Genomic DNA, 24,177 nt, shown 5'->3' with positions numbered 1-24,177 from the left:
TATAGAGGTCATGAATAATGAATCCAAAGACCCCTGAATGTAACTACGTCATTGTTGTTTACTTGGTGACTTTAAAAGTGGAGACAGAAATAATATGGGAAGGATGGGAGAAAATCGGTCTAAAGTGTATTCAAATACCTTTACAGAGCAAACACAACGAACTGTTTTCGTAACTTGTAGCTCTCTTTGGTAAGACCACAATGAAATGCACAGATAATATGAACAAAGGCAACAGGCACCTGCAGTCTCTGAATCACTTAGGAAATATTTCCGCCAAGACAGGGCCAAATTAGAGGATCTGGGCGATCACGCGGGTGTCACCTTTTAGTAACAGACTCCTTTCTCTGTAAGTCCTAAATAGTGGGACAACTGGGACCCTTCCCAGTTGGGCTGGGAGCGGTCTCGTTTTTTAGACAAATCTCTCCTCCTACCACACGTGACCGAACGGCAAAGAGCCGCGGAGAAAGACACCGCAACGCATCAGCCGGGGGATACAAAGGCTCGGTGCCGCGGCATCCTCGGGAGGATCACGGAGCCTCCCGCGCTCGGCATTTGCAGAGCTTGCGCAGGGCGCTGCCGCGAGGCGCGCCGCTCCCGGACCCGCAGGGCGGTGCCGCGCAGCGCGGGGAGCGGGAGCAGGGAGCGCGCGCCGCCTGCCCAGCGCGCCTGCCCACCCAGCGCCGACAGAGCAGGGGCGCCGATCCGCACGCAGCTGCGTCAGGTCGCCACCACCGCCGCCCGGCCCTCGTCCGCCGCAGGGAGCCCCACAGCGACGTGGACCAGGGTGAGGAGGTCGAGGGCCCCCAATCCCTGGGCAGGCCCGAGGTTCGGCTACCCCACTCCCGCCCAGGCCCCGGCTTTCCCCTTCCACTTGGCCCTGCCTCTCCCCACACCTCCTCCGGGCCTGGCGTGCGCAACGGGGCGCCGTGAGCGGCACTTACACTACGGCTCGGGAGATTATCCAGGACACCATCTTCCCGCGGGCTGGGGCCCCGGCTCCGGGGAGGATGGGCGCTGAGCGCGGTGGACCAGGCCGCCAACGGCAGGCCGCGCGCTCGCCGGCTCCTCGCGCTCCCCGGCTCCTCGCGCTCCCCGGGGCCGCGCTGGCGCCCTCGGCAGCCCGGCCCGGTGTCTGCGCGCGGCCGCTCGAGCTGTGCTGTGGTCGGTCCCCCGCCCGTCCCCGCCCGCCGGCCGAGCCGTCGCGGAGCCCGACGGCCCCGCCCCTGAGCTCCGCTGATAGGCGGCGGCGGCGGCGGCGCGTCGGTGGGTCAGGGCCGGGCGACCGGGCCCGGGGGCTGGACCTGTGGGACCCTAGCTGGTGCCGGACCTCCTCGCGACTGCAATCCTACTCCTACACTCTAATCTCCCTTACTCGCCTCCCTGGATCCTAGGGACGCCCACCCGGCGGTGAGAGGGGGACAGAAGCCGGGGACTTGCGAGTAGGGGTCGACAGTGTGTGCGTGAAAAATAATCAGCAGGAGCTGTGTCCGATAGAATTCTCTGGTTCAGGCCCTAGATTCTGGAGAGCAAAAATGCTCGGGCACATCCGGTCCCTTCAATGTTTACGGAGGCCCCCGTCAAGGGCATCCTCGTGGTGCCGCATTTTAAGCGAAAGGAAACCGTTGGGCCGCCTTTCACAGGCCTCATTTGTGTACCAGCAGTCGCATGGTGCAATGCAGGGAGAGACCCCGGAGAGCTTTGGATTTCATGTTTGCAGTTGTGGGAGTAATTGTTCTGGGTCTTTTAGAACACCTTTCCATTAGAGATCTGTAAAGTCTTGTTTTATAGACACAGATCTCCAGTATTTCCCTGAGCCTGCCAGATATCCAAAGTAAAAGCTCAACCTAGGATTCCTAACCTGCCCTAGTGTTTACAAGTGTCTATTTTTTGGGAGGTTGGATTATTGCTTATGCTTTCCAGTTCTTGTGTTTATCATAATTTCAAAACTAGCACTTAAAAACTTATATATATATATATATATATATAATTTTTTTTTTTGGTAACTACAAAATCGGGAGAATGATCTTAAAGCTGAGGCCTTCTCCCCCCTCTTTTTAAGACAACAGTAAAAGGTGGGTTTAGTATTAAAATGATGGGAAGAATAAAGGATTAAATGTGACCTTGGAGCCTTTAATTAAAGTACTAAAAAATAAGATGGCTTAACTTGTGACATATGTAATTTATTTTCGTTCCTCAGTTTCCCCAAAATAAGAAGAGGCTAATAATACTGTAGCCTACCCGTTCTTGCCTTTCATTGTTAATATGAGGCACTGCTAAATAACATGTTTAGGAAGTGCTTGAACTTGCTTGGAATAAAATCACAGGACACATGTGAGTCCTTTCAGTTCCCAGGGTCAGTAAATTAATGCTTTGATTACTTAAGAAATGAGCTCAGACTGCTTTCTGCCTTAGGCTTTATTTCTTTTTGCTTATTTGTATTAAGAATATGTATTTATTTTAAAAATCTCAATAATTTGCATTTGTTCTGAATCTTTTAGTTTTGGCTATTACTCAGCATTTTAGGGGGATTCAGGTGTGCCACATAAGCACCAGCTTTCTGGAGAATTCTCTTGCCCACTAAAAACTCAAATGCATTTGAATGTCATTCAGATCCCTTCATGAGTAAGTCATGAGTATCTTTATAGCCTTAATTTTTACAGCTGTAATCACTAACCCCTAATGCACTCTAAGTTCCCTACCTCTCTTCTTAGAACCAACCTGTATTTTCGTGCTCAGTGCCTTTGCCTGAATTCCTTTTTCCTCTAATGCTTTATGCACCATTCTCTACCTGTCAGAGTCCTCATTTTTCAATGTCCTGTGCCATGAAGATGTTCTTAATTTTCTTCATTTATAATTATTTGTAATTTTCTCTGGGCCTCCATAATTTATTACTTTCATTTCTATACCTGCATCATTCTGTTTACACTCATGTCTAAGCTATTGAATGGTGAAAAGTTTGAGGACAGAGATGATGTATTAGATATCTTTGTGTTTTCCTAATATCTAGCTCAGAATGGGACCCAATAAACATACAGTCACTCTGTTAAGTGTCAAACTTGTAAAATTTTAGCCATGGATAGTGGAAGTTTATTAAAAATGTATGTCTATCTTGCTTATTTTGGAGGGTCATTGTTCTGAAGATGAAATTATTTCATTGAGTTATATTAATGTCTTCAGGGGTTGTCAAGGTAGGTAGGACTGCTATCTGCTTTCAGAGATGTCCCTGGACAGCTCTTTGTTAAATTTCATTTTGTATGCTTATTTGTAGCCTCTGTTTCTTGAAAATTCATATTAATTTTTGCTGCTTTCATTCTGTTTACCTGAAACAGTTCTCTTCTTCCTGTTTCATTAGGCTGTGGTTTGAAAACCACCTATCATGTGCTGCACACACATTGTTGAGTCATACTGATAATTTAAAAGGCCAGGTAGTATAGTATTTATTCTCCTTTGATAACATGGATACTGAGGGTTAGAGAAGTTAACTCACTGGCCAGTGATCATGTAATTGAAAGATGATGGTCCTGGAACTCTAATCCATGTTTCTTAAGCATCTTTACATCATACTGTGATAGATAGCTGAATTGTGTCTAAGACAGTGGGTTCCCTCTAGGGGAAAATTAGGAAGAATTTGTTTGGTGATTGTAATGATTGGAACTAACCACTAGCATTTGATGGTTGAGGACCAGGGATGCTGTATGATTTACAGTGTGTGGAACATTGCAGTGCCTCCAAATCCTTCATGAGTTACAAATAGCCTGCCTGGCATTCATGTAATATTTGTAATTATTTGGGTGTGGAACTTCCATTTTACATATAAAGTCATGGGTTTTAACTGAGACTGAAATTTTCTATTTCTACAGCTAATTGTTTTGTACATTAAAGATTTGTTTGTTCAGAACTTGACCAAAAGTTGTTACAGTTTTGGAAAATTGCAACAGGAACGGCTTTGCATTAAGAGCTGTCTTACTCACCTACTGATAACTAATTTTGTCCCAGGATTCATGTATTGAAATATGTGCTATCTTATAAGTTATTTTCCTTTTCCTTGTTTTATCTAGGGAATATGGATTTTTTTTTGAAGTTTTCTATAGGAAGATTGTTATTCATTTCATCTTATGCTGGTAAAACAGAGGTTGGAAAATATTTTATGGAAGAAGTACATTGAGACCCTGAGGGGGAAGCCTCCCATGAGAAGTACCCAGCTTTTAAGTGGTGCCTTTCTCTTACTGGACTGTGCCTCAAGATAGTTGAGATCTGCTAATAGGTGACCATTTGGTTAGTGTTTCACTGTTTAAGTTAAGGCTCCAAGCACAAGGGGAGAAAAGGAAACACAGTACCTCTGCCCAGAAACTTTTATAATCTGGTCTTCCTTGGTGTGCTTGAGATTGTTCAGGATAGGTGATAGTTATTTTTTTTAACTACCGAATATGATGTTTTTGTTTTTATACATTATATCACTAGTATTCATGCTGTGAGTGCTTCTTCCTTGTGTTCTGCAAGGACACTTAGACCTTGGGTATTGATTTTAATCATGGTGGGAGGCAGCATATTCAGGGCAGAGGACATTGTCTAGGTGACCTGTTTCTACTACCAGTAATATGATGTTTGGCAAGTCACTGTATGTTTCTTGTTGAATGGATGTGATAATACTATGGTGATCAAACGCAAGGGACTTTAAAAGTTAAGAGTAATTAGATTAAATTAAAAGAAATCCTTTTTTCCCCCTATATCTTCATCTAGTTGTCCTAGGAGATATGTGGAATGTACATCTACTGCATGTTAAAGGAATTCATTTATTAGCAAATCAACAGAGCAAGGTATGGAGATCAGATTTACAGTGTACAGAGATACCATCTAATCATATAATTATTATGAGTCTGCAAATGAGACTGGATACTAGGTCACCTTCCCATTTCTAATGGGAAAGTATGTTCAATGAAAATATTTTTATATGGAGCAAGACTAAAATTTCTAAATGAGTCTACCTTTAATAGTAATTTAGAAAACAGTGATAGGGAAAGAATCTTAATATGACTGACTTAAAAGAAGAAACATGTTCTGGTTCTGTTGTTGTTTTTCCCCATGGGCTGTTGGATGAATACCTCTTCTCTCTCACTGTCTACTTGTGGTGTTAACGATTACAACAGAGGTCAAGTTTGGCATCTGACATTGAAATTTAAGTATTTAAAAATGATAATGAGGGGCTGGGGAGATAGCTCAGTAGATAGAGTGCTTGCTTGTAAGTACAAGGCCCTGGGTTCGATCCCCATCACCCAAAAAAAAAAAAAAAAAAAAAAAATGATAATGAAAATGCAGCAAGAATGCAATAGAATAGAAAGATTAGATTCTGAGTTAAGTATTCATTATAGATATTGATATAAGATGGTTACTGGCTAACCATCATTGAGGAAAGCAAAGTATGTCTATAAAATTGCTGGATCTAGGAAACACACATAGTAAGGAATTTACATTGTCTGAGGTTCTTTTAAATTGAGGTAGTAGCCCCATCTAAAACAATTAAGAATTTAGAAGAACTTTTTACCCTTCATGATAAAAAATGATTTTGTGTTTAATTCTGTTAAGTAGCAGAGAAAAATCTAGTTCAAGACATATGTGAGGTACTCTCATTGTCCACTTTAAAATACATAGTTCTTTTAAATAAATGGAGTAAATCATAGTTCCTCATTTTAAACTAGATTTAAATGATTTTAGCTGTTTAGGTACATACGGTGTTATGGTGTAATTGTCAAAGAGCTGAAATGTTCGATAATTCCATTATGTTTAGTAAGCAGAACTTAAAAGCATTATTGATGTTTTGGAGTGGTAATTCAAAGCACACAGAATATAATTCAAAAAGGGAAACAATAGAAAGCTAGTCTTTTTTGTTCCACTTACTTTCAGAGGTAAACTGTTTTCACTTTTTTTCCCCAAAGTCCAGATAAAAACCCAAGTACTAATACATATTTAGTTTAAGATACTAAGAGGGAAATTTATAGCACTGAATGCATTAATTAGGAAAATGAAAGATAAATCAATAATCTAAGGTTTTAGTTTAGGAAACTAGAAAAAGAAGAGCGAATTAAATCCAAAGTAGATTGAAGAAAAGAAATAATAAATAGAATAGAAATAATAAGTAGAAATCAGTGAAATAGTAGTCAGGAAATCAATAGAGAAGAATCAACAAAACCAAACTAGGGTTTTTTGTTTGTTTATTTGTTTGTTTGTACTAGGGATTGAACTTTGGGGTACTTAACCACTGAGCCACATCCCTGCCCTTTTTAATATTTTATTTAGAGACAGTGTCTTGCTGAGTTGCTTAGAGCCTTGCTTAGTGGCTGAGGCTGGCTTTGAATTTACATTTACAGGATTACAGGCCTGCCCACCTCGCCCGGCTAACCAAACCTAGTTTTTAAAAAAAGATCAATAATATCAGTAATGCTATGACTAGGGTAACTTAAGAGAAAGTAAATTACTTATAACTGAAATGAAGAGAGGCATTGTTAAAGATCCTGTAGACACTAAAAGAATAATAAAGGAATATTATGGTTAACTCTGTGCCTACAAATTTGATAACTTAGATGAAGTCTAACAAATCTCACACAAGAAGAAATAAATAATCTGAATAGTCCTATATTAGTAATGACCTTTCAAAACAGAAGACATTACTCCCAGATTGGTTCCTTGGTGAGTTTAAGGAAGAAATGACACATGTTCTCTATAATCTCTTTTAGAGGATAAATGTAGAGGAAATACTTCCTTGTTCATTCTGTGAGGCCATCATTATGTCTGCCTTTTAAAAAACAGATTTCCTCTGTGTTCTGGAATCCCCCACCTCCCTCTTTCTAATACCTTCAAGACATGTTTAGGTAATGAAGTGGAATAATGATCAGGCATCAACCAGACAAATTACAAGAAAAGTAAACAAGAGAATAGTATCTCTCATGAACATAGATGCAAAAATCTTTTAATAAAATATTAGCAAATTAACTCCAACAGCGTATGGAAATTACACACCACAACCAAGTGGAATTTATCCAGTATGCAAGACTGGTTGAATTTTGGAAATTCAATTAAAATAATCCATTGTATCAACAGGCTAAGGAAGAAAAGTCACATGATCACATAAATTAATAGATGCAGGAAAAGCTTTTTGATAAAACCCAACACCAATGCATTGTAAAAACTTGCAGCAAACTAAGCATAGAGAGGAATTTCCTTAAATTGGTAAAGAATATCTTCAAAAATCTATAGCTAATATCATAGTTAATGGTGAGAAACTGTAAACTTTCTTGGTAAGATAAGTAACAAGTCACGGATGTCCCCTCTAAAGTTGCTTTTCAGCATTTTGGATGCTGAAAATGCAATAAAAAATTAAATAAAAGGTATGTAGATTGAGTAGGAAGAAATGAAATATCCACAGATGACATGACTGTGTAGAAAATGCAAAAGAAGTAACAAAAATACTCCTAGAACTAGTAAGCTGTTATATCAAGTATGCAAGATACAGAATTTATGTGAAAAGGTTATTTACTTTCTTAATATTCCAGCATACAAGTAGAATTTGAAATTAAAAACACAATACCATATACATTAGTAACCAACCCCCCAAATAAAATTCTTAGATATTACTCTGACAAAATATATTCAAGATCTATGTGAGAAAACCTATAAAACTAGAGAAATCAGGAGAACTAATTAAATATACCAGGTTCATGCATAGAAAGACTCAATATCATCAAGATATCCAGTTCTTCCCAATTTGATATATGGACTCAGTGCAATCCCAATCAAAATCTTAACTGGTTTTATTTGTAGATATCAACAAACTGATTCCAGTTTTTATGGAGAGATAAAATACCCAGAATAGCCAATACATTTTTGAAGGACAAGAACAAAATTGGAGAACTGACATACCCCAATTTCAAGACTTAAAACTACAATAATCAAGGTAGTATGATAGGAGTGAAAGAGTAGACAAAACAGTAGCCAGAGAGAGATCCACAAATATAACCAACTAATTCTTGATAAAGGAGCAAAGGCAATACAGTGAAGAGAAATAATCTTTTCAAAAAATGATCCTGGAACGATCTGACATTAACATGTAAAAAAATGAACCTAGAAACCTTTCACACTTTACCAGTTAATTCAAAATGGGTCACAGACCTAAATGTAAAACACAAAACTCTGTAACTCCTAGAAAATGCATTAGGAAAAGCCTACATGGTTTTGGGGATTGGCAATGATTTTTTTTAGATACTGCACCAAAGGCACCAGCCATCAAAGAAAGAATAAGCTGAACTTCATTAAAGTTAAATTTTTCCTCTGTACAAAACATACTGTGAAGATAATAAACAGACAAATCACAATCTGGGAGGAAAATATATGCAAAAGATACACAATAATATACTATTATTCAAAATACTCAACAAACTCTTAAATCTCAGCAGCTTGATTAAAAAAAAATGGGCTGAAGAATGTAACAGACACCTCTCCAGAGAAATACAGATGGTAAATAAGCATGTGAATAGATATTCCATATCATATGTCATCAGGGAAATGCAAATTGAAACAACAGTGAAATATCACTCCATACCTATTAGGATGGCCAAAACCCAGAACACTGACAGCACCAAATGCTGGCCAGGATGTGGAGCATTAGGAAGTCATTCATTGCTGGTGAGAATGAAAAATAACATAGACACTTTGAAAGACAGTTTGACAGTTTGTAACAATCTAAACATTCTCTTAACCATTCAATCCAGCAATCACACTCCTCAATATTTACCCAAATGAATTGAAAGCTTATGTCCACATGAAAACCTGCACAAATGTTTATAACAGTTTTATTCATAATTGCCAAAACTTGGAAGTAACTGAGATGTCTCTCAGTAGGTGAATGGATACATAAATTATGATACATTTAGACAATGGGATATTAGTGCTAGAAAAATGTGAGCTATCAAGCCTTGAAAAACAGAGCAACTGTGAAGTCATGTTACTATGTGAAAGAAGTCAATATGAGAAAAGGCTTCATACTGTATGATTTCATTTATATGATATTTGGAGAAGGCAATACTATGAACAGTAAAAAGATTAGTGGTTGTCACAGTGTGGGAGAAGGGGGCATGCAATAGGCAGAGAACTGGGAATTTTTTAGGTCAATAAAACTATGTTTATCCTGTGTAGTATTCAATGGTAAATACATGTCATCAAACATACATCAGAATTTGTAGAATGTACAAAATCAGTAGTGCACCTAATGTTAACTATGGACTGTGGGTAAAAATAATGTGTCATTGGAGGTTGGTTGATGGTAAAAATCGTACCACTCTTGTGTTTGGGATGTTGATATGAAGAGAGGTTGTGCCTGTGTGGGGTAGGAGGTACATGGGAACTCTGTATTTTGTACTCAGTTTTGCTGTGAACTTAAAACTAGTGTAAGAACATAAATTTTATTAATTCAAAAATAAATAAGCTTGAGGTCAACCTTGTCAACATAGTGAGACCCTCATTATTAAAAAAAGTTATAAAAAATAAATTTAGTAGAAAAAATGGGCAAAGAATATCAACAGTTAGTTTTATAAAATCAGGACATTCAAATTAATCCAAAGATACACGTGGTTTCTATGAGAATTAGTTCTTGTTCAAGAAGCATAGTTCAACCCTGGAAGGTACTAAAAAGGAAATCTGTTGGTCCTCAAAGAGTATTAAAGGGAATTTAATACATAATCATATTTATATTTCTTGTAAGTCCCTTTTGTTCTGTTTCTTCTGCTGCCTTGTAGTTGCTCACAGGTCAGACTCTAAAGCTTTATTCCTAAATCCCATCCAACAGATTTACTTCCATCTTTGTTTCTTATTTTACTCATTATGTTGACCATCTTAATCTCAGAAAGTTTTTAAAAGAAAGCTAAATGAGTGACTGAAGGAAGACTGCATATGTCAGCTCACATATTAGTAAATTTTTCCATGACACACTAAAAAAATATTTCAGGTCTCTGTTAAAGAAATCTGGATGAAAATTTCCTTCCTTATTTACCTCCCATATTAGCAATTGCCTGCATATTAAATTGAGTGATAATTGCTATATTGGTGAGAATGGATACTCAGACATTCTTTTTGGAGAAAATAAAGACTCAGTTTTTCAGAGGGGAAATTCTATACATTTTTACATTTTCGTAGATGTCATGATTCTTCATCCTACTTTAGGACTTTATCTCAGGCCTGCTGTTTCAGATTTTGTATAATTGGGGCCTGTGTGTTTAAAAGCTCTCATCCTGTTTCTTTTGCATTTTCAAAGGAGACTTTATACCCTGGGTCTCAAATTTTTTGTTCAGCATGTGTTCAAATCACCAGTGATGCTTCTTAAACCAATTCTCAGTTTCCTATTCAGATCAGCTAAAATCAGAATCTCTAGTTGAGGCCCCTGGAAATTTTTTTAAGACATTCACTATAATCTAGATATATAATTAACTATATGATAAATAATCACAGCTGTTTTTCTAAGCTGTTGTAAGTTTGTGAACTTCTCCAAATTCTCCCCCATGCACCTATTTCAAACCTTGAAGACTTGACTAGAATACTTGTCCAACTTTAATCTTTGAATTTTCATTCTCCTTACCTTGACTTTCTTCACCATCCTGTTTTTCCCTTGCTAAAAATCACTGAAGAACTCTTAATCTTCTGTAAACACCTCTTTCTAGACATTCTATCTTCCGTCTTTTCTTAATACCTATGTTTTGAGAGTTATCCTGTTTTAAATCCTGTTCCTGATTCTGCTGCTTTGTATTATCCTATACATGAAATATATATATATCCATATACTTTTCAATCTATTTATGGATATTTGGATGCTTGAATTTTGTTTTCTTGAGCTGCATATGTGAAGGCTTATCTATGGTATGTATTGCATAATTGTATCTATTTAAGATAGGGGCACTGGGGATGAAGCTCAGTAGTAGAATGTAGCTTGCATGCAAAGAGACCCTGGGTTCAATCTCCAGCACCAAAAAATATAAACATAAAAGTAAATTGTAGACTTTTTTTTTTTTTTTTAATGGTTGCTGTCCATTCTTGTAGATTTTAAGCTTACTGACAGCAGGATGTCTCTCACATGTCCCATCTTGCATTGTCTAACCTTATTTATGGTAAAAAATAAATATTTGTTTCGCTGAATTGAATTTTATTCTAAATTGTTTATCCACCACTCTCTTGAAAACTTAGTTTTCCACAAACACTAAGACAACTATTGATATGACCCAGGTTGTAACATATGAAAATTTTGTTTAAAAAATTAATAACGATTAAAATAACTATGAATTGGTAGGATAACTTACATCAAAATTTCTTTTTTTTAACATCAAAAATTCTTAATTGGCAATTTTATATTAGTATATCCCTTAATTCTTTTAAAATGTCACTTTAGTTTCTGCATATGGAAGTAATAACCTCTAGTAAGTTGTGTGATATTTAACTGGTATTCTTAAGAAACTCATTTCAGAAGTCTAGATAACAGGAGTGATATAATTAGAAATTCTTAGAAATTCTAGTAGAATAGAGAGAATCATTTATATTTTTAAAATTAATGATATAATTTTATTATAGAACTTGTGATAACTGGTTAATGCTAGGGTCATATTGATGGCATGTTGTAAAGCTTCTTGAAGGAATCTCTCGGGTTTGTAATCACTTGTCTAGGACATTGCTTATTGGCTTTTGTTCATACTCAGCACTACATCAAGAAGGATGACTTTATGATTCTAGCTCTGGCTCAGTAAATGATGAAACCTGGGTAAATCATTCTTTCACTTGGTCTTCTGTTTCCTTATCTACAAATTAAAGGTAATACCTTCAATTGCTTGTCCTTATAGGATTATTCCTGGGTTATTAAGTGAATTAAACACAGAAATATATGAAATCTCTTTATAAGCTGTACACTGAAATGGGTATGTGAGTTACTGTTTTTAGATTAATAAGAATCCATTGTAAATATTCAAGACAGCCTTTTGTAATGGTAATCCACTGAACTTGGGAGAAGCATATTGTCACACGGGAAAAGAAACATACTGATTTTGAAGTTCAAAGGAAAGGGAAAGATTGCTTTGTTTGGAGGAAAGGAGGCAGATGCTTCAGAAAGGTGATTCTTTGCCAGGGTCTTGTGTAACTAGAGTTTTGTAAGGTAAATAATAAAGAATTCTAAAACAAAGGAGGGAGGGAGAACACAAGTAGGAAGATTTGGAGATGTCAAGTGCGGTCCTGGTGCCGCAGTGAAGTGGCATAAGTGTGGCCATCAGTGCCACACTAAGACATTTGGACTTTATTGTTTATCCCCTACGCTAGAAGAACCCCTAGAAGACTTAAGCAGGGGAGTGTTGTGATCCTTGAATTGGTCTTGTGGTCTTTCGTCAGAGTAGAGGGTGAGTTTGAGGAAATACTGGAATACGGGAGTTAGAAATCAAGTCTAAGGCTTTGTATTGATGCTATTAATATGGGGAAAACAATCAGGTTTTTTTTTTTTTTTTTTTTTTTTTTTTTTTTTTGGTATTGGGGAGTGAATCTGGGGTCGCTTAACCACTGAGCCATATCCGCAGACCTTTTTTCTATTTTATTTAGAGATAGAGTCTTACTGAGTTTCTTAGGGCCTCGCTAAGTTGCTAAAACTGGTTTTGAACTTGTGATCCTCCAGACTCAACCTCCTAAGCTACTTGAATTACAGGCGTGCGCCCCCATTTCTGGCTTACAATCAGGGTTTTAACCCAGGACTCTCATCCTTGAGTCCACAAATCAGGCATCCCTGACTAGCATTCAGGGGTCTGTGAACTTAGAGGGTGAGAAATTATTTATGTTTTTCACTACCCTTTATCTTCCATTATTGCACAAAGGGGAAAAAAGCTCCCAAACCCCAGTAACAGCAGTACTTTTAGCTTTTTTGACAGTAGAAATCAGATATTTTATGTTACATTGAAGTTGTGGCAATGGTGGATTCATTTACATTGTTTACACTTCTATGACCAGGCCTTAAGGGAAGGTGAGTTTTTTAAAAAAACAAGTAGTGTCTTCCTACCTGTCTCCAAATACATGTTAAACAAGAAGGGTATTTGTGCTTCAGCTTTGTCTTTACTCAGTAATACAGTCAAGCAAGAGTTTGTTTCCAAGCGAAAGCTGTGTAAGCATTTTTGTTTATTTCAAATAAAATTTATTTGTATTATTTGTCATTCATACTATCTATCCATATCACACTATCTTCTGTATCAGGTAGTCCGATGAAATATACCCATTTTGTTCTTTAAAAAAAAAAAGTTGTTGCACATATCTTAAAGCATTGCTTACATTACTCATTCTTACTTTGAAATTATAGTAGTAATAAGATCTGCTCAGAAATTTTATACTTAAATAGGTAATAAAGAAGCGCATATAGTGTTATAGCTTACTATTTTTACTATTTTGGTGACTATTTCAATAAAATTAGTTTCCTTTTATACACATTTTTAAAACTAAAATGTTATCTTAAGTCCATGTTTAATCAGACTAATAAGGTGGTCTGTGACACTAAAAAGGTAACAACCCTTGGTAAAGTGAGACAATGGCTCTTTCAGAATATGCTGGTATTTTGTCATTTTTGGCAAATTACACAAACTAAAGTTTGAGCCAGATGAAGCAAATGATTTATCAGATCTGTTCTAATTCAAAATTTTTACTTTTGATTTTTCTCCCCTCCAAACCACTATCTTCCATAGTGTTTCCCATCTCATTAAAATATAAATTATAAATTACATCATTTTACCCCAGTTGCTCAGGTCAGAAATCTGAGTTATCCTTGACGTCTAATGTGTCTAGAAAACTAACTTGATGTTGTTATATATTGTGTGTGTGTATGAATGTGTAACAGTGAATTATGTTTAATGATAATGCTCCAGTAAAAAAGAAAAAGTAACCTGTGTGTTCTTTCTCTGCTGTCACCACAGTCAACAAGGGAGACTTCTGACACCTGATGTGTGGGACTTCTTCCACCATCAAGGAGGCAGTCAGTTCTGCAGCAGACAACACTAGGACATCTCTAATCCAATTCATTCTGACATAATCTATCTAGAGATAGCATCAGATTCCACAGGTTGGGGACTCAGTCCCCAAGACTGAGCCTCCACCCCCAATTTAGGTTCTAGTTGCAAACCTTAGGCTGTTTCTTTTGGTGCTGGGGTTGATTGGGTCTTGTGTGATAAGCTTGTGTTCTTCCACTGTCCTACACCCCAAACCCCTCACAAGTTGTTTTATCTGTGCTTCCCACCAATGGCTGTTATTGGGGTTCCCACAGTTCCCTTCTTGGGTCCAATTAGTTTGCTGGAGCAGCTCTCAGAACTCATGGAAACACACTTAGGTTTATTAGTTTATTTTATAAAAAAATATTAATGATACAGGAGATAAGACGTGCAGGGTGAGGTGTGGGAGAAGGGACACCAAACTTCCGCCTTTTTTTTTTTTTTTTTGAGACTTCATTGCCTAGGCATGATTGAAGCATGGACAGCCATGTCAAAATGTGATTAGACCAAAAGGATATGATCTAATGCTTATAAACTGGGTGAGGAAGCCCAGCAAGGCCTCTCTGCTTTAGCATTCTTATCCTATCTGTGTAGCATTTCTCCCTTCAGGGCAGAACCCCTCTGGAATGAGGAGGGTCTTATGACTTACTATCAGACAAGGGTAGGCCAGAGGATGACCAGCTGAAAGTAGAAAAGTAGAGGAAGATTAGATTTTCTATGATGCACCTTGGGGAAGAGAAATTGAGGTTTCTATGTCTTGTCTTTGGGTAGAAGTTGGAAGCCAGGAACCATGGAAGAAAAACAGATTGTACATATTATGACAGTGCCTTTTCTGTATTATTAAATTCTAACCTTCTAAATCTATGTACCTTTTCATCTCTACCTCCTCCCTAGTTGGGGTCAGAGGTCATCTCTGCACTGTTGCCAGTCTTCTAAATGGATCTTCTATTTCTGTATTTTTTTTTTTTTTTGTTTTTTGTTTTTTGTTTTCAGTGCTGGGAATTGAACCCAGGGGCTTGTGCTTATGAGGCAGGCACTCTACCAACTGAGCTATATCCCCAGTCCCCTATTTCTATTCTTAATCTTTTAACAGTCTGTTGTATGCTTAGCAAGCAGAGTGGCCTTTTTGGTACACAATGAGAAGACTTTGCTGCTTAAAACCCCCTCTAATGGCTTTCCTTATGTTTTGGATTAAATTCTGCCTTGGCCTACAAAGCCCCATGTGGTCCCTGCTTGCCCTTCCAAATTCATCTTATATCACTACCTTCCTGGCCCTCTAAATTTCAGCCACATTGTCCTTTTTTCTATTCCTGTAAACATGTCATCCTACTTTTTCTGATAGAATCTTTGCATTTGCTCTTTCCTCCTCCAGAATTAGCACCTATCTTCCCTGGATTCTGGGGTGCCTCCTTCATTTATTGTTTAGTCTTCTCCACTTACTTAATCACTCTTGGGTCATCTTATTCCAGTTCTCTTCATAGTGTTCACCATTGACTATTGTTCTTATTTGTTTTCTCTCTCCAATTAGAGAGAGCAAGAATGTTGTCTTCCCTGTGTCATTATTATAGTCCCAGTACCTGTATACATCCTGTAGAACATTCTTTAGGATTTTGGGTGGCTATTGATAGCCTAAAAGCACAGAAGAAAATAAGGACTTCATAAACTAGGCACATTACTTGTTTTTGTCCACAGACTACCCCTAGCATTATATTATACCCTTACCAAAATAAACCATAATAGAATGACAGTTTAAGGATGTCATGGCAGAGTACAGCTTATAGCATTTTAGTGGAACTAGCAAGACGTGGGATAGGGAAAAACAGAGTGCCTGTGAGATACATGCATGTGGGCACTGGTAGAATTAGATACTTAATTTATCCAAAATGATCCAGATCCTAGAGAAGGATAGGATGGAGACTCATTGACTATACACTAAGTGCCAGGAAGTGTTCAGGAGTTGAAATAGCCAGACTAAACAAGTTGTCTGAGAGCAACTTAGTCAGCAAGTAGATGGGAGAATCAGGAAAAAAAAAATTTTTTTTTTTTTTGGGAAGAACCAAGTAATGGGAGGAAGAATTCCTCAGGATTTATAGCAGAGAATAAACTTCGATTTAAAGCAATTTCAACTGCTTTTATTCAGCTCATCTTGATGTGAGCCAATTTCAGAGTTTCCTAGGCCTGCGGGTGATAATGAAAGCAGCTGGTGGATTGTGAGTGTGAGATTTGGAGGGTGGGAGGGAGGGATAAAAGTCAGGGTGGAGCCCTCAGATTTCTGATGTAGAAGCAGTGTTTATTTGGCAGTGTTATTAGATCCATCACAGATCACTAAGGCTATTTAATCCATTGTTTTCCAAACTTTTCACAAAAAAGATCTCTTGTTTTTTCCACCATGAGTTCTACTTTATGATAATGTTTTTCCTCAAAACTTTAATTAGTAATAATTTGCCTCCCAATTTTAACCAAAGATTGCAATTAGAGCAGTACATGCTGAATTGACCTAAGCTGAACTAAAAGCCAAAAAACAAAACAAAGGCCTTCAATTTTAGTTACGATTTTGCAGTTTTTAAATGATTGTTTCACTTAGATTTTTGAAAGATTAAAAATATTGGCGGTCTTAAAGTTGAGAGCCTTTGGAGCTTGAATATTAAAGGCCTAAATTCGTTTCTCAAACTCTTTGACCTCAAATATTTTTCTTTCACATAGGTGCTGTGCTGTTTCTATAGGTCACTTAGCCTTAAGACTGGTCATATCTGCAAAGTGGATTTAATTCTACTTTTAGGGAGTTGAGGATCACCTGAGATGATAATGCCTTTAAGCCCTTAACCTATTGCCTGAAACATAGTGTATGTGCAGTAATTACTACCCATTGTTCTATTTTTATTGTTATTGCTTGGGCAAGTTATTCAGTTTCTGTGTCTTGGTGTCCTCAACTGTAAAATGAGAATTATGAAACCTAACTTATAAAACATAATAGTTCATATGTGTTTGAATTCTAATGTGTTATACGGGAGGAGAAACATTATTTGAAAAATGTATTAACTAGGTTTTTTTTTCTTTCTTTCTGTGATATTGGGGATTGAACCCAGGGGTACTCTATCACTTAACTACATCCCCAACCCTTTTAATTTAATTTTTTATTTTCAGATAGGATTTTGCTAAGTTGCCTAGACTGGCCTTGAGCTTATAATCCTCCTGCCTTGGCCTCTAGAGTGGCTGGGATCACAGACACCGAGTTCAGCTTGAACTGTTATTTTCCTATTCTGTCTTTGCAATCAAGACTATTTAGAATGTAAGTCTTTATTTATTTTTTGGCATGAAGGCTATAGTCTACATCAGTACATTGGTCTTTAATTTAAAGTCTTGTTGATAAATTCTACACAAGGTTAGAAGTTCTGTTACCTGTTTTTTAGGTGCAAATGTTAGAGGCAGGGGCCCAAAAGCAAGACCAGAACAGTAGTTATCTTTAAAAATCAAAATACAGCAAAGATTGATGAGGTTGTGGAGAAACTGAAACCCTTGTATGCTGATGATGGAAATGTAAAATGGGACAACTGCTGTGGGAAAAAATAGAGGTTCTTCAAAAAAGTAAAAATAGAATTACAATATGGGTATTTATCCAAATGAGTATGTGGTAACTCTGTGGTCTTTTTCCCTACAAATGCATCACTATTCTAAAGTTACTTTGCTGCATTTTAAAGGGAAAGTTAGGCACTGTCATTTTATTTATAAATTTGTACATTTGTCAAAGTCTGAAGGGGTAGCATTAATGAACCTTGAAGCCTACTGAACTCGGTAAATGTATGTTGACTGATGTCTCTCCAAGGTGAAGAACAGCTTTACTGTGCCTTTGTATGTACATTTCAACCCATAATGATTGATTGTTTTGGCATTTAACAAAGGATTCTGCCTTAATTTTGTTTTCTGAGAATTTGGCTTTTTGATTCCATATCATCTAAATGTTATGTTTAGAACTTTTTTTTTAATTGGTACTGGAGATTGAACTCAGGGTCACTTGACTACTGAGCCACATCCCCAGCCCTATTTTGTATTTTATTTAGAGACAGTCTCACTGACTTGCTTAGTGCCTTGCATTTGCTGAGGCTGACTTTGAACATGCACTCCTCCTGCCTCAGCCTCCCTGGCAACTGGGATTACAGGTGTGCGCCACCATGCCCTGCTAGAATCTTTTTTAAAAAACATCATTTCTCTGAGCTTTTATGCTGAACTTTTTTTTCCTGAAATATGTTACTTGCCTACTGTTCCAGACACTTAAGGCTTTTTAGGCAGGTTGTTAATTTGCAATGGTGTTCTCATAGTTTGCAAAGTAAGTTTGCACAACCTTAGAGGAGAAGATTGGCTTCATTTATAGTTTTTTAACTTTTTAAAACCAAACATTTATAGACTTTTTAAGTAGTAACTTATTGACATAATTCACATACCATCATCCAGTTAAATAAAATACACTATTATTTGGTTTTAGCATAGATCACCAACCTGCACAGCCATCACTACAATCAGTTTTAAAACTTTTTCATCATCCTACAACTCATTGCCATTTAGCAGTTGTTTATCACTTGTCTCAATCCCTCTAGCTCAAGGCAACTACCAGTCTACTTTCTGTCTCTGTAGTAATGCCTGTTCTGGGTATTTCATATAAATGGAATTGTATAATATGTGGTCTTTTGTGACAACATTTTATATTGTCAGTGGGTATGTATTTCGGTGGTTTTCCACTCTTGGGCTATTATGAATAATGCTGTGAACATATGTTCACATATGTGCACATTTTTGTATGGATATGTTTTCATTTCTTTTGGGAGACCATTGAAAAAAATAAATTTAACCAAACTCTATAAAGAAAAGAGTTTGGTACTACTTTTAGAAAAGTGTGGATAATTTAACATTTTTCTTATTTATTTTTCATCCTCATGTATTAGCTTTTGCTGGGTTTTGCTACACTAACTTAACAAGCTATTTCAAAATCTTGATAGCTTATAATAACAAAAGTTTGTTTCTTGCTTATGTTGTATGTTAGTTGGAGTTGGATAGGACTCTTCCATTTCTCTCGTTGTCCATTCAGGCTGAAGAAACAAGTCCTACTGGGGACATTTTGCTCTTATAATCTAGGGAAAAAAGCAGCTGTTGGAAACATGCATTTAAAATTTCTGCTCAGAACTGGCTTATGTTACATTTCTGCTCACATTTTATTGGCTTAGCCAAGTCATGATCAAACCTAAGAATAGCAGGAAAATTTATTTTGACTATAGGTAGGTACTGCAAATCACATAGCGTAAGATGGGGATATGTATAGTCTTTTATGGAAGGAGGTGTAAGTGATTGAGAACAGAAATTCAGGCTATTATATCTCAAAAGAAATAATGAAACTTGGGGAGGAAATTTGAAGACTCCTGTGGCAGGAAGGTAAAGCTGGTGAAGCTCTATGTTTTTGAATTCAAGGGACTGTCCTACAGTTTTTAATTTCTAGTGCCAAGGTCATGGGACAACCAAACTTAACCAACAGTATCTACAAGTATCTAGAAGTGAGTCAGAGACCCATGGAAGAAGATGAAAGTGGGGACAAGACAGAGATCATATATGTGTTGTGTGGGGAATGACTTAGAGAACTACTCTTGGGTACAGTCCTTTGACCAGTTCCACTCCCTTCATAATGACTTTTGATAGCCCACCATAAAGAAGGTCCCTCTTCTTGTTACCCTTTCTTCTCCTTCTTTCACTCCCTCATTTCCTTGTACGTTTGTTTGAAGAAGTTAGATTATTTATCCTATAGCTTCTTTGTCTAGATTTTGCTGTTTGCCTACTTGTGGTAAGATTATTTAACATGTTCCTCCACTCCTGTATTTCCTACATATTGATAGTTAGATTTAGAGACTTGATCAAATTTAGGTTTGAGACTTTTAGCACAACCTCATCATAAGTGGTATTGTGTATTTCCATCATTATGTATTTCTATACATAATCTCTGTTAGTAACTATTGATGGTAATTGCTTAGGTCCATTAGTAAATCAGGAATTACAAAGAGGTGATTTAAAATTTTTTTTTTCCTCATACTTAATTACTAAGATATTTTTAGGTAGAGAAATTTTCTCTTGTCAACTCTTATCCTGAAGTGTACTTTAAATAAGAAAGGAAAGATAAGTGCTTGTTTTTCTTTAGTAATTTTCAAACTTATTAGTTGGTTCTTTAGGATTCTAGAGAGATAATGAATTATTTTTAGTATTTTTAATGAATTTATGGATTAAAAATGTTTTAATTTTTCAATTCTTATTGATGCTCTTATTGACCAATGAACGTCTCTTCAAATGATGCCTAAATCCTTTCACATGATTTAGTACCAGTGGTCTTGGTAGCTTCCTTGTTTTTGGTATAATGAAATATTCAAGGATTACCTTGTAAATATCCTGACCTAGATCTGAAATCAACCATTTTTGGGAAGTTAATTTAAATATCCTTGATTCTTAAATTACAGAAATTAATATGATGACATTTTTAATGGATGCTTTCCTCGAAGGTGTGACTATTATGTAGACTCATATTAGTTCCTTATAGATAAAATAGAATGAAAACTTAGTAAATACTGGGTTTATTCAGCAGAACTGTGGTGGGTTTAATGAATTATTTTCAATTGCTTTGATCCAGTCTCCTTGCCACTTTGAGATGGATACATGAAATTGTAATTTGTTTTTCTTTCCTTACATTTTTTAGTGACTTAAAATTTGTTAATTCACTTTTTTTCTTTGTTACCTTTTAAGTCTTCATTGTAGATTAACATTTCCCTTCCCATGATTAATTTTTTCAAGCTTTGTTCACATCAGAAGGAACCTCTTAGAGTTATTTGGAGCCTCCTCCACTTGCCTTTTAAGAAAAAATGATAATTACTCTATATATAGTTTAAAAGATGAACTGTTAAAGACAAGGAATTTCTGCTAGGTTGGATTTCTTTTCTTTCTTTTTCTTTTTCTAGTTTAGAGTGAATACTCTTTTGAGGTAACAAATAACTATTTCTGAAATTGGCAAGAAAACTTCTTCTTCAAACTCTCAAAGAAAAGTTGTGGTAGTTATCTGATTCAACTTCTTAGAAAGATCCCTCAAGTTGCTTTATTTATCCAGAGAGAGTCAAGAACCCAAACTTGCTTTTTCCCCTGAAGATGATTGTAAGCTGACAAGGGAACAAATATGAAAGATTCTGTGGTGAAAGTGTGCAGTAGTGGAATTCCAACATATAAATTTAAATTTTGCTTTTCAAAGCAGATTTTCAGATACAATAAAGAAGGGGCTCTTTATGATAAAGATAGACTTGGGCAGTGCTTTTACTCATGTTCACTTCAAAGGTGATGAAAGAGAAGGAAACTTTTCCCCTTTTAATGAAAGTATTATGTATAATTAATTATTAAAGTGTGTATACAATGAAGTTATTTTGAATTAGATTAATTGGAGGGAAGAGTTTGTCGTTAGAAATAATGGTGAGGAGGAAAAGCAGCAATGAAAAGAAAAACTGTAGGAGTGAAATGAGGTGAGAGAGCTGAGAGGAAAAATGGAGGAGAGTGGTTAAGGAAAAGAACTGTTTTTGTTTTCTCCTTTTCTGCCAACTTTTGGGTCACACTGAAGAGAGGCCCACACACTCAGGTGACTGACCAACTGAGTGTTCAAGTTTTCCAACTTCTAAGGTTGATAAACTAGTACAGTACTTACTGCATAGGGTTTTGCAGATTAAATCAGTTTGTCTATAAATTGCTTAGTAGAGTGCCTGGTGCATGTTAAGTGCTCCATAAATGCTATTAGTTTTACCATAACTATTGTTGTTATTAATACTTTATTTATGTATTCAAACAAGTGTTTTTTGAACTACTTGTGTGGTTGGTTAAAACGATGAAAGTCCTTGCTCTTGAGAAGCTTCCGTTTTTATGAAAACAAATAGGCAAGTAAATAAGTGAATACAGATTATGCTAAGTGCTATGAAGGAAATAGAGGGAAGAGAAAGAAAGAATAACTGGGGAAGCCATTTTAGAAGAAGGTGCCAACAAGGCTATTTTGAAGACTGGGAATGAATCCATACACTGAAGATCCTGAGAATTGCATTCCAACAGAAGGAGCAGCATGTGCAAGGCTTTGAGGCTGGAAACACCTGGCACATATAAGAAGCAAAGAAAAGAATGGAATATGGTCTGAAAAGGATACGCCATCCCTCTACATTCCTTAACTGGCTCCACTGCTCCTTTATTTTGCCTTATGTACTCTCTGGTACTACCAGCAAATTGAATGAAATCCTGGGGTGAATCTCATGTGTCCATGTGAACACACTGGAACTAGGGTTGGAGAAACTCCTTAGATACTCCTTTCACATTGGTTAGGAGGCCAATTATTTGTAAGATACTTTAAAGTTTTTATTTCACAAGTTTCTTAAATTCAACCAGTTATTATTGGCTTATATTTTAAGAAGATTTTTTTTAGCTTTAGTTTTTTTGCTTTAGTGCTTGTTCTCCTTGCTTATGTTGTTTATGGTTTCTTATAATTACAACAATGAGTTTAAGAATACTTCTTTCAGACTTTCATTTAAAATTTTACTTTGTGAAAAGAAGTTAAACTGGAAAACAAAGTGGAATAGAAGAGTAAAGAGAATAAGAAAGAATAAGAGGAGGAAATCAGTAGGAAGAGAAATAAAAGAATATAAAATTTTTTATATATACATATATATATATATATTTTTTTTTTTTTTCTTTGCATCGGACAGAATGTGTTTGTCTTGCCTAGTCGGAGTTACAGGTATTTACTTTTTAGACTTTTTACCAGGGAGTAGTTAAGAACAGTAGGTAGACTTTTCAGCTAATTTAAAAAATAAATGTATTTCTAGGCAGTTTTGTTAATCTGCATTTTTGTACTTTAAAAATTGCTTTTGAAATCAGAACATTGAGCACATCTTGATAAATTGGATTTAATTAATTTTGTATTTTAACTTAGAGAACCTCAGGGTTCAGATAAAAATAAAATGAGACTGGTCATATTTGTCTCTTGTTAACTTTTCAGTTGAATAGGATATCTTACTTTATATGATAAGCTAGACCACTTATAATTAGGGCCTTTTATGTGTTTTATAATTGGTATATTCTTGTATAAGAAGGTATACCTTTTTTGTTGAATTTAATTCTCCTATGTATTTCATTTATTTATTTATTTTTTGTAGTACTGGAGAATGAAATCAGGGCCTCATTCTTGCTAGGGAATCACTCTATGACTAACCTACATCCCCAGCCCTGTGTTTCTTTTATTTTGAAACAGGGTATTGCTAAGTTGTCCAGACTGGCCTTGAGTTTGTGATCATCCTACCTCAGCCTCCTCAGTAGTTGGGTTACAGGCAAGTGCCACTGTGTCTAACTTATTTATTTTTTTAATCTCGATCACAATCATAAGCCAGAGAATGACCAATAAGATGAATCAAAACCTCCAAGTTATATGGAATCTTAAAATGTTCTAGGAAATGCTCAAAAGTATTTTACTGTAAAAAGAGCCAAAAACCTAATACATTGCAAATTGTTTGAAAACTTTTAAAAGCCACATTTATATTAACATTAGATTTGGTGGCTTAGTGTATAGCAGAAGACAACTTTTTGAACTATATTATTTTAAAATTTAACTTGTCTAGAGGAAAAATTATAATTGTTGTAATTGTAAATATTAGTTTCTCTTTTTCCAAATTTCTTTAGGTTTATACAGTTAATTTTTGTTAAATTCTTTCAGATGTTACTTATTTGGGGAAGACTAATTATTTTGGGGGGAGGCATCTTGCCTTACTGATGCTGCTGGTTTTATTTGTTCTTACCATGCTTTTTCTCTGTGGTCATGAGATACATATATTTCAAGTTCGCCTTACTACCCAGTGCCATTTCCAGAACATTGTTATTCTTCCCTTTCATGAAAATCCCCGGTCCTTTAGGTTCATGCCTCCCAGTCATACCACTTCTTCCCTTCTTCATTTGTCTGTGGACCTTCATTTATTGAAGAATAAAACTCGCTGGATGCAGTGGCAAATGCCTTTAATCCCAGTGACTGGATGACAGCCAGTTCCTGACCACCCTTCCCAAATTAGCAAGACCCTAAGCACTATAGTGAGACCCTATCTCAAAA

The 24,177-nt window shown here is 36.5% G+C and overlaps 2 protein-coding genes across 2 annotated transcripts in view; one reads left to right on the top strand and one right to left on the bottom strand.

Annotated features, from left to right (window-relative positions):
• Positions 1 to 1,125, bottom strand: part of Reep3 (receptor accessory protein 3) — an 88,147-nt gene extending 87,022 nt beyond the window's left edge. The window contains exon 1 of the mRNA XM_047552446.1: positions 942 to 1,125. Coding sequence (XP_047408402.1) covers positions 942 to 973 — 32 coding nt within the window. The 5' untranslated portion in view covers positions 974 to 1,125. The remainder of the gene's footprint in view (positions 1 to 941) is intronic.
• Positions 628 to 24,177, top strand: part of Jmjd1c (jumonji domain containing 1C) — a 299,325-nt gene continuing 275,775 nt past the window's right edge. Inside the window, exon 1 of the mRNA XM_047552442.1 lies at positions 628 to 784. The gene's annotated coding sequence lies outside the window, so the exon portion shown is untranslated. The remainder of the gene's footprint in view (positions 785 to 24,177) is intronic.

This window comes from Sciurus carolinensis, chromosome 5 (assembly GCF_902686445.1).
Source record: "Sciurus carolinensis chromosome 5, mSciCar1.2, whole genome shotgun sequence".
In the NCBI taxonomy this organism is placed as follows: Eukaryota; Metazoa; Chordata; class Mammalia; order Rodentia; family Sciuridae; genus Sciurus; species Sciurus carolinensis.
The sequence above is the reverse complement of the archived record's forward strand: the minus strand, read 5'-3'. Positions and strand labels throughout refer to the sequence as shown.